Source organism: Artibeus jamaicensis, unplaced genomic scaffold (genome assembly GCF_021234435.1).
Source record: "Artibeus jamaicensis isolate MK-2021 breed Jamaican fruit bat unplaced genomic scaffold, CSHL_Jam_final scaffold_1019, whole genome shotgun sequence".
Taxonomy (NCBI): domain Eukaryota; kingdom Metazoa; phylum Chordata; class Mammalia; order Chiroptera; family Phyllostomidae; genus Artibeus; species Artibeus jamaicensis.
This window is the reverse complement of record NW_026522025.1, coordinates 31024430-31040597: the sequence shown is the minus strand read 5'-3', so window position 1 is coordinate 31040597 and position 16168 is coordinate 31024430. Positions and strand designations below refer to the sequence as shown.

At 37.3% G+C, this 16168-nt stretch overlaps 1 protein-coding gene across 2 annotated transcripts in view; it reads left to right on the top strand.

The window, feature by feature from the left end:
• The window catches only part of ZNHIT6 (zinc finger HIT-type containing 6), a 62278-nt gene extending 48796 nt beyond the window's left edge, over positions 1-13482 (top strand). For both annotated transcript variants that reach the window (XM_037136534.2, XM_037136533.2), the window contains 2 exons: positions 8579-8703; positions 12560-13482. In XM_037136534.2, coding sequence (XP_036992429.2) covers positions 8579-8703; positions 12560-12600 — 166 coding nt within the window. In that variant the 3' untranslated portion in view covers positions 12601-13482. The remainder of the gene's footprint in view (positions 1-8578; positions 8704-12559) is intronic.
• Positions 13483-16168: the final 2686 nt, after the last annotated feature.

Below are 16168 nucleotides of genomic sequence, written 5' to 3'. Positions count from 1 at the left end.
AAAATGTAAGGAATTACTTGGCTAAAAGAAGTTATTTTTAAAAAAAATACATAATATAGTCAACTGCCAGCCATATGGAACTTTTTGTTTTCAACATTTCCTCCTTCTACTAAGGAAGTAATCTCTAAGATTAAAACAACAGTAAAAACTCTTAAATTCACAGTCAATTCGGCAGGATATTGACTTGAATGTTGCACTTCATAATACAAGAGTAATGCACATTTACTGAGAGTTATTTTCTATGTGGCTGGCCACATAGTAAATCAGTGCTGGCCACTCATTTAATACCTAATTAAGGTATTATTTAAAATTTCTCCAAATAACACCATGCGACAATTTCTGTAACTCATACTGCCCAAGTCACACTAGAAACAGATCTTGTCAAAATAAAATTTTTCTTATCTTTTGGTTTTCATATTTAAAGAATACAGGAATTAAATTAACAGTTTGCTGCACTTTGTTTTAAATAATTATTTAAATAATTAGAAATAATCGGTGGCTGGCCACTGATACTAGTTTGGCAAGTGTTTACAGGCTAGCTGATGAATAGTTACTCTTTCCATCATTATACTGATAAGGAAAACTGAGTGCCCTTGGGAGTCACAGCTCATAAGGACCAGTGATAGGACTGGAACCCAGGCCTTCTGCATTTAAAAGTAATTGAGCTTACAGTGAGGATAAGGAAAGACCGAACAAGTAGCATCTAGAACAAGGAAGAGCTTTACAAGGCCCTTTTTAAGGCATGTTTTAAAATGTATACCTGGTCATTATTTTACCACATCCTAAAATTTTCAGAGTATAATGGATGGACTGGGATCCTTTACCGGTGCAGTTCTACCTGTGGGACTTTCTGAATGGGGGGCACATGTCTGCACTAACCAGCTGATGAACGGTGCTCTGTGTCCAGCATGTGTAGTCTTTGCGTGGATGCATTGAACTCCCAAAACAAAGTGCAGCAAACTGTTAATTTAATTCCTGTATTCTTTAAATATGAAAACTAAAAGATAAGAAAAATTTTTATTTTGACAAGATCTGTTTCTAGTGTGACTTGGGCAATATGAGTTACAGAAATTGTCACACGGTGTTATTTGGAGAAATTTTAAATAATACCTTTGTTTTCTGAACAGAAGAGTTAAAACTGTCTGTTCCTGTGCTTAGTTTGGTTTTATATATTTTAGTTTGAGGTTATATATCTTTTTTCTCCTCTTCTGGATCTTCATTAACAATGTGGTTTCTTAGTTTTCATTTGGCTTTTGAAAACCATTTTGTTTGCTTAATCGGTTCTTTCTACTCTGAAAATTAGTTTAGTGCTTTCTCTTTATTTAGATTTTATTTATTTATTTTTAGAAAGAAGGGAAGGGGGGGGGAGAGAGAGAAAGAGAGAAAAACATCCATGTGTGTGAAAAGTACATTGATTGGTTGCCTCTCACGTGCCCCCAGCTGGGGACCTGGCTGGCAACCCAGGCATGTGCCTTGACTGGGAATCACATTGGCAACCTTTTGGTTCACAGGCCAGCACTCAATCCACTGAGCCACACCAGCCAAGGCTTAAAATAAATTTAGTACTTTTAAGTTTGTGTTATTTTAAAGGAATTTGGAAAGTGTGAATCTAAAACACTTAGTTTATAACTAATTCAGAAATCTTACTGAATTCAATTTATGTGAGGATGAACCATACTTTAAAAACCTTTAGTTACCAGATAACAATAAACTGATGTATATTAGGGTTAATTTTTTTTAAACAGCCAAAGATTCAACTTTGTACATTTGGAATCAGTTAATTGCACTTTTATCCCAGAAACTTAGATTGAGAAATAAATATGACTATTAAGAATGTAGGTTTTGTGCTACCTTTGGCAGATACATATATCAAACTTGTGGAATTTTAGAGCTGGAGGGATCTTGGTGTTCACCTCATCTAGTGACCTTATTTTATAGTGGGAAAAAGTCTGTAACCTAGGACCTGCTATTATAATGTTAAAGTCGGAGACTATTTCAATTTAGTTTTAGTATTTTTAGGGGATTGAAAGGGAAATGATCTCTAAGGGGTATCAGTGATCAGATGGCAAATAAAGTGCCCTGTGACATTTTTTTTCTTATAATTTTCTGTTTCCTTTTTTAAAAAATCCTAATATGCTAGTAAAGTACAGAGCAGGAACATGGCTAGTTTCTTTGAAAGTTGGTAACAGAGCCATATTCTTGAGTATCAAGATACCTTTTATTTATATAATGTCAGTCACTGCAGCACCTGTTTGGCCTCCTGAGCCAGGCTGACCTGCTCATGCCCCTGTGGAGCTGCCTGGAGCAGGGTCAGCCAGCAAGCCTATAAGGGAGAGCAAGTGAAATAACAAGAGGAAATGTCTGAGAGGATCCCTGAGGGTCAGAGAAAAGACAAATGTTGGTATCTTAATTCTTGCAAACCTAAGTAGTTTGTCTTAGGGTAGCAGGGCCATTCTACTAATGGGAACAGCATAGTTTTTGAAAATTTCAAAAAGATGCAGCTGTCTCTTAGGGTTCAGTGACTTGATGGCTTGCAAAGGAACTGAACCCTAAATGTTTTGGGCAGTGCCAAGCTGGACTGTACAGTTTCCCTCAAGATAATAGAAGCTTTGATGTAAATATGATATAAAATAATGGTTTGAAGGTTGTAGTTAAAGTTGCAAGGCTACATTTAAAATATAAAATGCATAAAATGACAATTGTGTATTTCAGCACTTATATACAAAGTACCCTTCTTTGTTACTGCTTTGTTACATGAAGCAGTTCAATGACTTTGTCCTAAGCTAAAGTTTCTGTAAGAATGTGTTGTTACCGTAGTTAAATACAAATTTAAAACAGTATTCATGGCTTAAGTCAGTTATTTTCAACCTGTTCATCTTATGGCACACATAAACTACTTACTAAAATTCTGTGGTACACCAAAAATGTATTGCCAGTATGACCCAAAAAATAGATGTAATTTTCATTCATTCGCACTGAATGGCTGTTGTGTTGGCTGTTGTCATTTTTTTATGTGATAACCTAAGGGAAAAAGAGGTCCATGGCCCTGACTAAATACTCAGGTACTGCTTGTTTTAAAAATTGTCATGACATACCAGTTGAAAATCATCATAGTAGACTAAGAGTAGCCATTAGTAGTAGAAAAATCCAAGAAATTCCCCATTTCTGCTGAAAGATTATCTAGTGAAGTCTGGCCTCTTTAATGAACAGGCTGGAGAGCTGAGGCCTGGAAGCTTACTGACACAATAGCAATATTGCTGTGATTAGCACTTCGCAACATTTTAGAGTAAAGACTAAAGAAAGTTCATTAGTTCTAATCAAAACCACACAACATACCAGATTTCATTTTCATTTGAATAAAATATTTTTCAAATGTATTACAAATTTTGGTAAATATTTGCAGTGTAAGTACTTTGTGCAGTGCCTGGTTGGCACATACATAACTTATTACCTGGTAATGTTTAAGTATCTCCAAATGTTCCTGTGCAGGGAACCTATAAAATTTGGCTCTGGTTACCATGTGGCTGTTGAAGAAGTTTGGTTTTTTTTTTACCCATTGCTCCAGCTTTGGGAATCTGCAGAAACCTAACAAATATTAAATACTATAAAAAGAAATAAAATGCCGAAAACATTAAGTAAACACTGAAAATTATTTACCAAAAATTGAATTAAGTAGGAAACATTTCCTTATTTGGGAAATTTCTCCTAATAGAAGCTTGATGATTCAGTTAAAATGCACAGAGAATAAGTTACTGCAAGTGTTTATAGGATACCACTGGAAAAGTTTCTGTTTGAGAATTCAAGTCTTGTTTCCTCCTAAGAAAAATTTAGTTATGTCCATTTTATATTTTATTTTGTAAGTTAATGTCATACTTTGATTCTAATCCAATCTCATTTTTTTCTTTGGTATATTTACTGTTAGCTTTTTTAATGATGCTTATTTCAAAGGGAAATAATGTTTAAAAGATGTTAAACATTTAATCCTTGGATGCTGGAACCACTTTTAAATATTGTAAGCACATCTGTATTATATTACACAGGGAGAAGAATGTATGTGTTCTGTGGCCTATGGGCACAGGGTGGCTGGTTTAGGAAAACTGAGTATTTTGCATTTCAAGTTTCTTTTCAACACAAAAAATATTCTACGATTCTAAAATAAAGAATTTAATTCCCAGGGTGAGGTGTGCAGTCAGTCAAACATAAGGAGAGTTTTGGCTTTACATTTGCCCTCTAACTTGTCACCTTCTTAGAAAGAAATTAGTTCTTTATAGTAGGCTTGACTTTGCATTTTAAGTACTTCTGTTTTCTCTTACATGGCACAAACTTAGAACACAAAGAAATCACGACACCAGTTCTTAGTAAGTGTGCTACTGCTGAGTTATGGAGTAAATAATTTGTTACTGATTAAGAAATACCCAAGTGTGAGAAGGATTTGCTCTTTAAACAAAATTACAGCAGACTCAGGTGTATCCCAGCGATCACCTCACTCTTGATCTCTTGTGTTCCACTGTGCTTTTTTGAGTGGGAGGAAAAAGTATTGAGTTACAGCTTTCAGGCTGGGTATCCCTTGGGATTTTTGTTGTGCGTGTGAATATCTATCATTGGTGGAGATAGTGAAGAAAATTTAGAGAGCATCTGCACTGCGTTGGTGAACATGTTCTCTTTTTCCTCTTTGACGTGACATGATATTAACATGACAACACATTCCCATATGCAACTCCCAGTAATCTAGCTGAAATACCGCCCCTTTTTCTCCTAGCCCAGAAGCAGGCAAGGGAGAATGTTAGGGAAATATATCTTTAATCAACTCAGTTTTTTTAAGTAATGACACAAGAATTTCATACCTTAAGGAATACAAGTACCTAACCATCTGTGATACATTGGATAGCTATGTCTGGATACTATGACTGATAAACTCCACATTTCTTAAAATTAGTGCTTTTGACTCATTCAGGAACTCAGATCTGGGGTGTTTTTTTTTGTTTTTTTTTTTAATTTTTAAATAAAGTAAGGCCATATTTAATTAGAAAGAACTTTTTACAAAAGTATTTCGTAGCCAGTTATTTTACTGACATCATGCTACAAATTATTTATCATGGATATAAATAATGTGCCCGTTTTTTGAATTTTTAGGTATTATTTTAACCAAGAAAATTTTATGATACATTAAAAATAGATATGTAAAAGTCTTTACTCCTTACTTTGTATGAAAATGAATGATTTTAGAGTTTTCCTAATGTCAGTTTATTTGATATGCTTTTTTTGAGTTTGTTACTGTTTTTTGTTGTTTAGATCCCACATATAAGATCATATGGTATTTGTCTTTCTCTGACTGACTTATTTCACTTAGCATAATGCCCTCTAGATTTATCCATGTTGTCTGATGATAAGATTTCATTTTCTGTGGCTGAGTAATATTCCATTATATATCATATCTTTATTCATCTGCTGATGGACAGTTTGCTTCTTTTTAATTAAAATTATATTTTATTATTTATGATATTACAATTGTCCCAATTTTCCCTTTTTGGTCCCCCTTCACCCAGCCCCTTCTCCTACTACCTCGGGCAGTCCCCACACCATAGTCCATGTCCATGGGTCATGCATATATATTCTTCGGCTGCTATATTTCCTATGCTGTATTTTACATCCCCATGGCTATTCTGTAAAAGCCATTTTGTACTTCTTAATCTCTACACCCTTTTCACCCATCTGCCTGAACCCATTCCCATCTGGCAACCATCGAAACATTCTCTGTATCTGTCGTTCTGTTTCTCTTCTGCTTGTTTATTAGATTCAATTATTGATATATTACCATTTTATTGTTCATATTTTTGAACTTCTTATTAAAGAAGACCCTTTAACATTTCATAAAATACTGATTTAGTGGTGATAATTTATTTCACTTTTCTTGTCTGGGAAGTTCTTTATCTGTCCTTTGATTCTAAGTGATAGCTTTGCTGGGTAGAGGAATCTTGGTTGTAGGTCCGTGCTTTTATCACTTTGAATATTTCTTGCCAATCTTTTCTAGCCTGCAAAGTTTCTTTTGAGAAAACAGCTGACATTCTTATGGGATCTCCTTATGGATAACTAACTACTTTTCTCTTGCTGCTTTTAACATTTTTTTGTTTTTAACCTTTGACATTTTAATTATGACGTGTCTTGGTAGGGCCTCTTTGGATTCGTCTTGCTTGGGACTCTGCACTTTCTGGACTTGTATGTCTTTTTCCTTCACCAAGTTAGAGAATTTTTCTGTCATTATTTCTTCAAATACGTTTTTAGTTTCTTGCTCTCTCTTTTCTTCTGGCCCCCCTGTGATGTGAATGTTGGTATGCTTGAAGTTGTCTTAGAGGCCCCTTACACTATCCTCATTTTCGGGGGGATTCTTTTTTTCCTGCTGTTCTAATTGGATGTTTTTGTTTCCTTATATTTCAAATCACTGATTTGATTTTTGGCTTCATCTCCTCTACTGTTGATTTCCTGTAAATCCTTCATTGCCTTCATTTCTAACTGGTTCTTTTTTATGATTTCCATGTCCTTTACTTTTTTTATTTTTTAATATTTGCTTTCCCCCATAACATTTTTTAAGATTATTTCTAGAGGGGAAGAGAGGGAGGGCAACATCGATATGTGAGATGTACATAGATCAGTTGCCTCTCACATGCCCCCAGTTGGGGACCTGGCCTGCAACCTAGGCATTTGCCCTGACTGGGAATCGAACTGTCAACTTTTTGGTTTACTGGCCAGCACCCAATCCACTGAACTACATAAGGCAGGGTTCCATGTCCTTTTTTGTTCTGTTGAAGTTCTCTTTGAGTTCATCTACTCTTCCCCTAAGTTCATTGAGCATTCTTATAACCAGTATTTTTAACTCTGCATCTAGTAGATTGTCTCCATTTTGTTTAGTTCTTTGTCTGAAATGTTGTTTTGCTCTTTTATTTGGACCAAGTTTCTTTATGTCCTCATTTTGGCAGTCTCCCTGTGTTTGTTTCTATATATCAGGTAAACTCCCGCTACAACTCTCTGGCTTGGAAGAGAGGCATAATGTAATAAGTGTCCTGTGGGTTCAGTGGCACAGCCTCCCCTGTCACCCAACCAGGGTATTCAAGGTTCACCTACCATGTGGGCATTATATGACCTCCTCTTTTAGTTGAGCCTTGATCGCTGTTGGCAGGTCAGTTTGAGGAATTTAACCAGGCTGATCAGCTGCAAGGACTGGCTGTGACTTCTGACTGCTAACCTTGACCACTGTGGATAATCAGCTATGCAGGAGCCCATTTCTCAAAGCAGGACTTACTTCAGCAGAGCTCTGTTACCCATTGAGTCTCTACCTCTGAGTGTGTCACTTGTCAAGGCAGTTGGGTGGTGGTGCTCCAATGTGGTCTGTAAACTGACCAGAGTGCATAGGCTCTGGGGCCTCCCAGGAGGTGCAGGTCAAGGTCAGCCACCACTGGTGTTCTGTCTTGGGCTTCTCAGCATAAGCTACAAGTGATCTGCAGATGGCTGCTATTTGTGCTGAGCTTGGAGGTGCCCAGGAGAGACTAAGTTGTAAACCAAGGCCAGCTGCTGCTTGTGCCAGGCCTAAAGCCACTTAACAAGAGGTACAGGGCTTGCTAAGGCCAGGTGCTGCTTGTTTATGAGAATTTAAGAAAATCAGAAGCCTGAGCCAAGATAAACCATTCGTATGGGAAAGCCACTGGAAACAGCTTGGGTGGGCTCAAAATTTGGATGGGGTAGAGCATCAAGGAGTCCCCAGGGTGGGGCAGACACTGTGAGCCAGGCTGATGGAGTCTCAAGTGTGATGACCATCTGCCTGCTCTGTGAGGGGAGGGCCAGCGCTTCTCTGAGGGAAAGCTGCCCCCCAGCTCTCACCCTAATGCCAGACACTTCATTTTCTCCCCAGCACTAGAGCTCAGAGGGAATGAGTCCAAGTAAATCCATGCACAGGCCCTTTAAGAGGAACTGCCTGGGACTCTAGAAGTGTCTGTCTACCACAGCCTCAATCCCCACTGGTTTTTACAGCCAGAAGTTATGGTGACTTCTCTTCCTGGCACTGGAACCCTGGGCTGGGCAGTTTTGGTATGGGGCCAGGACCCCTCACTCCCAGAGATACCCCTTCCAGTTTTTATCCACCACATGTGGGTATGGGATCAGCTCAATCCACGTCTCTGCCCTTCCTGCCAGTCTCAGTGTGGTTTATTCTTTAATTGCATAGTTGTAAGACTTTCATTCAGCTCAATTTCTGGCAGTTCTGAATAATGGTTGTTGTATAGTTTAGTTGTAATTTTGATGTGGTTGTGTGAAGACACAAGCTGTGTTTTTCTGCACAGCCCTCTTGAATGGAAGTCAAAAGCCAGAAGTTTCTTGATACGCTTTTTCTATAGCTTTAGAACCTCCATAAAAATAGCTCTTTTATCTGTTTTTTAGGAGTATTAAGCTTACTATGTTATAAGAAAATAACTACTGAAATAGTGTTATCACCATTTAAAAATTTTTTTGTGTATGAAACTGATACATTTCATTTATGAGTAATTTTTAACACTGAGACCACCTTCTTGTTTTGCTTTTATATTGTAAGGTATTACGAACTGGATCCTCACAAAAGTCTCCTTGACAATTTGAGGAACAAAGTGATCATTGAGTACCCAACGTTACATGTGGTATTAAAAGAATCCAGTAATGACATGCAAGTTCTTTACCAGGGTAAGTATAAATTTGTTCCTGCAATGCTCAGAATAACTGTAGTGAAACTGAAGCAATTAGAGCTGTCTGTACTTCTTTATATATGTATTTTCACACTAGATTGACACTCTTACCTGAATTTACTCTATAGCTTTAATACCGTAAACAACCAAATGAGTGAGATGCTACCTCTGTCTGGTTTGAGCACGTGTGAGCTTATATTATAATTTTGAAATAACTAGGTCAGTTTAAGTAAATGTCTGGCTGTAAAAGGATACTCTCTGCCTTATTGGAGTTATATGTGTTTTTGTCTTCTTTTAAGCCAATAGTCTTTAAGCATCAGTCTGTCGTGATTGGCTAAATTTAACTCCTGAGTTAAAATCCCCTTTGTTTTAAAGAGATTCCTAAAATGAGGGATTGCAAAAACATTGTTAGTATCCCACCATATAAAAAGAGAAATGTTACCAGGAACAGCATTTTGAAAGTTGGGCTGCCATTTAGAACAATGTGCTGTGGAGTCAAGTGCCATTCCCTGACTCTTTATCTCCTTTTATTTTCAAACCCATTGTTTTTATTTTCTGATTTTTTGTTTCCTTGGCTATACTCCTTGGCATTTTTGTGAAACTTTAAAACTAGATATTTTCCTCTTTGGTGAATAGTAGATTTGGAAGGAAGTATAGAACTGGAAGTGGTATATGTAAAAGTTCAGTGTATAAAATGACTTATCCTTATTTGCAAATAGTGATTGAAGTAAGCTAGTTGTGTTTGTGAATGCAGATTTGAGGGGATGAAGAAAATCCAGAAGTTAACTTTTAAAAAGGTAGAAAGGTTGCTTACCTTAACTCAAAACCATTAGATACCACTTTGGCTAAGAGTTATTAGGTGCAGGAAGGTTTCATTGTAACAAGCTCCAGAGGACCATAAAATCCTTGGACTCACCTTTATTTTTTAAGATAATACTACTTGAAATATGTGGTTTGAGTTTTATTACTGTGCAGCATTATAGACTGGAACAGGCAGTAACCTTTGTTGTAAGATGTTCTCTGTTTATGTATATAATAGCATTGTTTTTCTTCACAAAAGTTAATAGGAGAAAAATTTTTTCCCAAGTGGCCAAAATTTTTGTCAGTGTCACAATTTGAAAGTAGATATTTAATTAGCAAATGTGAAGTTTCTAATAATCACTTATGGATTTCTAAATCTTGACATTAATTCTTCGCTTTCTGTTTTTCACAGTTTGATCAAGAATATTCTGTTTTCTCAAATTAAATTAGAAATTTTAGTTTTAAATGACCAGTTTCACCTTTTTTCAAGCTGTATAAAAATCTTACTTTCCCCTTAATATAATTCACATAGCCCTCACTCTAAATGTTGGTTTCAGGGAGAGTTGTTGAGTAATGTGGGGGACAAGCCAGGGCAAACACTGTCTGTGTAAATAAACACAGCACACACAGCTCCTCTTTCACCTTGTTTAGGAATGCACATTGAAGTAAGGCTTCCTGTAATGAAGCGAAAAGAAAAGGCTGCTTTTGTAGTGCACTTGGAACCTTCTTAAGTAAAATTTGCTCATTTTCGGTAGGTATATGATGTTCAGCTTATTTATAGGAAGCACAAGTGACTCCTGCTCTCGGCACAGAGGATCGTTTAGGGCTGCTGGGGCAGAGAACTAAAGGGGCTCGGACAGGATTTGAAGGGCCACACCCGTGTTGTCACGTCCTCAATACACGTACCTTAAAAAATAATGTGAGGTCTTCCTGTACATGCGTTTCTTTGTGTAAGCACTTCAAGGTGTCTTTTTTTCAAATTGTACCTTCTCACAACCATTGGATATTCTGCAGGGTGGTCCCTTAATGCAGAAGGAGGTTATATAAGAACAGGACATTTTCTTTGGAAAGCCTTGAAATTCTTTCTCTCTCCAGAGCCAGAATGTTGGATTTTAATCTTGAGTTCATAGCACAAGGTGTCTCTCTTCTAGTTTTGAAAAAATGTGTTTCTGGGCTGGGATTCAGTAGTTTTCACAGTTGATGGTTGTTACAATGTTTGTTATGATTATAGATTGCCGTAATTTACTTTTTCCAAAGTCTGCCTATATTGATGGGTGATAGATGAGTTTTGTTTGTTTGTTTGCTTTTTAAGGAATGAAAAAAGCTGGTTATAAAAGGTTAAGCAGTTAAGGTAGCCCACTAGATTGGAAACGTGGTGTGCTGTCCACCCATCTTGTATCAGTCCTGTGCAAAGTGATCAGAATGGTGTTACGTGCTTCCTGGCTTCTTATTTGCCAAAATTAATTAGTAGATCAAATGACTCAGAAGCATGCTGCATTTCAGTCTGGGGGGAAAGAATGGAGCTCTATGAAAAAAAGAAAACTGGGCAACTTCAGTGATCAAAGAAAGGGAAAAGTCTTCTGCAAACTGCAATGCCAAAGCCCCGTTAATTTAAAAATAACAGCAGAATAATATTTCTCTGTTGTTCTAAGATAACTCCAAATTAGAAAATGCCTCTGCCTTTGAGAAGGAATCCAACCCAAAATTTATTACTTGAATTGGTAAAAAAAAATACCATGGCAGTACAACTACTCACATGTCAATCTCATTGGACCAAGGGGTCCTTTCATCTATTCTGCCTCCCTTTCCCCTCCCTTATCTCTCCCCTCTTTTTCTTCCTTTTTCAGCGTTTGTGTGAGGTGATAGGGTGGGGGGTGGGGGGTGGGGATAGACCTCAGGTACAGGAACACAGGTATAAACTTTACAGTGCAGTAGGTGCTATTTTAGAGTTTGCATCAAGTGCTGAGAACGTCAGAAGAGAAAACAACTAACTTGTAATATCATAAAGACACTCGAAGGACTCTGCTAGAGTTCATAAAATTCCACAAGGATTGGGAGCTATTTCAAGCCCTTTCTCATAAAAAAGAATTCAGTAAACACCACTTTGGTTGCTGGTACAATCTTAAATCTAGGTACTATCAGCAAACCCCAAAGAACTTGGCGATTGGAAGATGACACAAGATCCAGGTTTATGACCTCCAGCACCAACTCTCATTAGCTTTGGGCCCTTGAGCATTCACGCTGCCTTTTTGAGCTTTATTTTTCTTATCTACACAGGGGAGATGAATGGCTATAGGTGTCAAGCAAAATATTCTGTATTTTAACCTTAATTTTCATAGTGTTTTTGTACCTTATTTCCTCTTAGCTTCACTATACAATGAAATAAATAGAGCACTCACTCTGGTTCCCATTTTGCAAATTAAAAAAACAACAACTAAAAGATAGAGTGACTTGCAGTTATATCGATTCAGCAAACGTGCTACACTGGGGGAATGTTCTACGGAGGAAAGGTCCAGTCTCTATTCTCAAGGACCTCTCAGCTTAGTGAGTAATCGTAGACTTGCTTGCTCTTGTCAGGAGTTCTCTTAAAGGAACTGCTTTTCTGCTCTAAGTCTTCTTTCCTGTAAAAGGACAGAGGTGACGATTAGCTAGTCTTCTGTTAGCCCACATTCACCGAATGTATATTGACTCTCAATTTTAAGTTTAAAAAAAAACACATGGAAAAATTTATTCCAACCACACTTGGCTAGGCTTTGTGATAATAGTGATCTATTCAATGGTGCAAGTATGGGATCATAACCACACTGAAGCAACCATTCCCAAGTCTTCCACACAGTCAGGAAGGATGTTACCTCACAAAACATAATTGCCACTTTCAGACATCATTTCTGTATTTATTATGGCCAGAACCCTATATCCTGGCTGCCTGGGACATGACACAGTTTGTCTGTGCTTGTGAGCAGTGCTGTGGGAAGGAGAGAAGAGGAAAAACAGAACAGGCTAAACAAAAACAGTATAAACACTTGACTGTATGTTTTGTTTTGTTTTTTCAGTGAAAAGTGAATCTACCAAGAGCACTAGCAGTCAAAATTGAGTGCTTCTGGGGGAAGAAAATGCCCAGACTTCAGAGGACTATGCATTGACCAGCTGTTGGGTGATTGTTAGTGGGTGGGTACAGTTTTTTGTTTTTCTGAAAAGCAATTAAACGACCTAAAAAATTTTTAAGATGTATTTTCTAATCTCTTGAGTTGACTTACAAAGTCCTTATTCCTAATAACAACCCCTCTTTTGCACCTGATTGGCATAGTGCTTATTTTAATTAGACCTTGGCTTTTAGTATACTGAATTGTATGGGATGAAAACTTTTCTGTTTAGATGCAAACCAAATTCTAGGATCACCTGTGTCAGTCACAAAGCTTTGAAAAGGCTGTGTGACACACCAGCTCACCCTCAGTTGCCCATTCTTGCCTTTGGGACTTACGTGCAACTTACCCACTTGAAATGACTGAATGGGTCCTTTATACTTGGGTAGCACCTGGTACAATGTCCTGTGTAAAGGCTGAACCAGTGCAGTTAGCTACCATTTCTTATGTTTGGTTTGGAAAATCAGCAGCTCCAAACGGTTGTTTGAGCCATCCGTACTCACAGAGTTGGCCACACTTGTCACATAACGAGCTGCGTCTTATTGTAAATTCTGTACCTTTTATCCTGTTTCCACCCATTCTTGTGACTATCCCACAGGGGTGTTGTGGTGACCAGTTTCATGCTGTGCTTTGAAACACCTAGCAGTAATTAAAAGAAACACTCTTTAGTGTTGTTGGAATATATATGTGTATTTATGATATACCTGGCTTAATTTATACCTTATGGCAGCTCTATACATTATGATCTCACATATGAAAATTAAATGTTCCTGGTTTTATTGGAATTTATACAGTTATGAATTTGCAACATGACTATAAAAAGGATTACTACATCTGTGTTGCATCTGTGTACTTAATGGTTAAGAAAACAAAGATAAAATTGGACATTAGTGAGATTCATTTTTAGTGTATAATTGGAATAAGTTTAGACCTAAAGCAAGTCAGAGGCTTTAATTAAAGAGACTTAGAAAGATTAGAAATATGAAAACATAATGAGAAGATGAGTCTAGGAGAAACTTGTAGAACACAAATATATACAACTTGAGGTAGAAATTGGAGAAGGGAAGCTAAAGACAGTAATGCCACAAAGACCCTTGTATAAAAGTGACAGTGGAAATGGGGTTCATAGGGAATAAGGCCCTGCCATCTGAGATATGTGTACGCCCTCAAGCAACCTCAGGAGCCTTCTCCCTCATACAGTAAAAAGTTTGTGTAGAATTGTGTCGTTCAACAATATTACTGGGGAGACAACTAAATGGTATTTCAAGAGATTCATATTTAATCTAAAAGGGAAATTTGTCTTTTTGAAGCAGACAAGAGGATGAACTGAATCAAAAGTGTATCAGTACATAAATAGAATTCTTATTGGGAAAAGTGGGGTGAAGTATACAAGTGAACATGTGATCTGAATATCAGAGCAGAAAGGAATTTCCTGACAATGAAATCTGTTATGATGTAGTCTCATTTCCAAGAAAAGTGTTGAGTTCCATCCCTTCTAGAATTTAAATTGAAAACTGGACAAAGACCAAAGAACTTATCCTGTGCTTTTTCCCCTGCTGAGAAGGAAAAAGAAAGGGAAAAAAACATCTAAATGATCTAATAATGCATCTTTGCCATCTCTATTGTTTAGAATTCTATTAGACTTTTCAATTAGAGGCTATCCCTTAGGAAAGAATTTAACTAGCACAGTTCCCTTAAACGTAACCATCAGCTCATTTGAGTAATATGCATGTTTACTCCCTCAGGACTTACCATAAACATGTGTTTCAGTGAATAACCATGTCAACTGCATGGAGGGGGTGAAATGGGAGTAATTTATTGAGAGCCCTAGAAGTTTGTGGTAGTAAGACCCAATTCCTCGTTTTTTTTTTAGAGACCTTCTCCATTTTGGATTCTTGACAAATTCTGTTGCATAAACAAATTCCCTGACCAACGTTAAGTGCAGCGCCTGAATTTTGTTCATGACTCACATTTTAAAAGGAGAAATGCTCCACCTGGCCTCCTTTATTTATTAAACAATGATTTCAAAGACAAGGTGGTCCTTTCAGAATTGCTAATTATTACATACGGGATTAATAGCCATAAATTACAGTAAACAAAGGTTGCACCTGTTCATGTTATAAATATACATTAAAGAGAATTACTATCATTTAACTCCATAATTTAAATATAACTTAGATATAATTAAAATTTAACTATATAATTTAAATATAAAGATATCTAAGAATCCAAAGTGTAGCCGAGCTGATTTGTTTCCCTGAAGCAAGTGGTAGATTCCGGTTTCCCAGTGCAGAGTAAAACGGTAAACATGTAACTGTAATGCCAAAAATGTCCTTTGTACATTTTGTGTGATTTGATTGATATATACAAGTGCGTTGTAACTGATTTCATGTTATTAAATTTTTAAATAATTTTGATTGTATTTTTCCCATCACCATTTACCCCCCTTATACCCTCTTTCACTTCCACCTGTGCCCCTCTCCCCTCCACACCGTAGTCCATGTCCTTGAGTTCTTTTTCTTTTTTTACTCAATCCTTCCAGTCCTCAACTACCCCTGGCCAGAGCTGTCAGCTTGCTCTCTATCTAGGAGTCTTTCTCTGTTTTGTTTGTTAGCTCAGTTTGTTCATTAGATTGCACATATGAGTGAAATCATATGGTATTTGTCTTTCTCTGACTGGCTTATTGCACTTAGCATAATGTTCTCCAGGTCCATCCATGCTGTTGCAAAGGGTAAAATTTTCTTCTTTGTTGCAGCCAAGCAGTATTCCATTGTGTAAATGTCCCACAGTTATTTTATCCACTCATCTAACTGATGGATACTTGGACTGCTTAAACAAAGATACCAGTTTACTTTTATTTAATCATACACTACTGCATTAAAATGTGTTTATTTTCAGGTAGATACTGTGCACTTTTGATTATTAGCCACTTGTCTCTCCATTTGCAAGTAACAGAAACTCAATTCCAACTAGTGTCAGCCTGAGGGCAGTTCATTGGTTCACATACAGGGAAGTCCATGTGTGACCAGGCCCGAACACCCACAGAACCAATCCTTCCATCTCTTACACTTGCCTCTGACTTTTTCTTCCTGGATTGGTTTTCTCATCTAAGTACACTTTCTTTGGGGATGCTCTTTTTGGGGTGGGAGACAGTGAGGTGAGGATGGTAGATGATGTATGTCATCATAACCAAAGTGTGATGGCAAGTTATGTAAAATTCGGGCAAAGAACTTTGATTTTGCTCAGATTGGATCACATTTCATCCCTGAGCTGATCAGGAGAAGAGTTTCCCCTGAGCAAAGGGAATTACCAGGAAAAGGAATCAAACAGGGAGCAAGGGAGGAAACATGGCCAGTGAGAACCCAAAAGTAATGGATGTCCACAGCATGCTGTTTGAATTTGAGTAGCAAGAGGTTTCTGTTTGGAAGTTGTGTAAAGAGTGAAATTCAGAATTAACCTACACACCCTCATTGGCTTTAACTGGAGATTTTAATTCGTACTTGATGCCATTACTGCTTT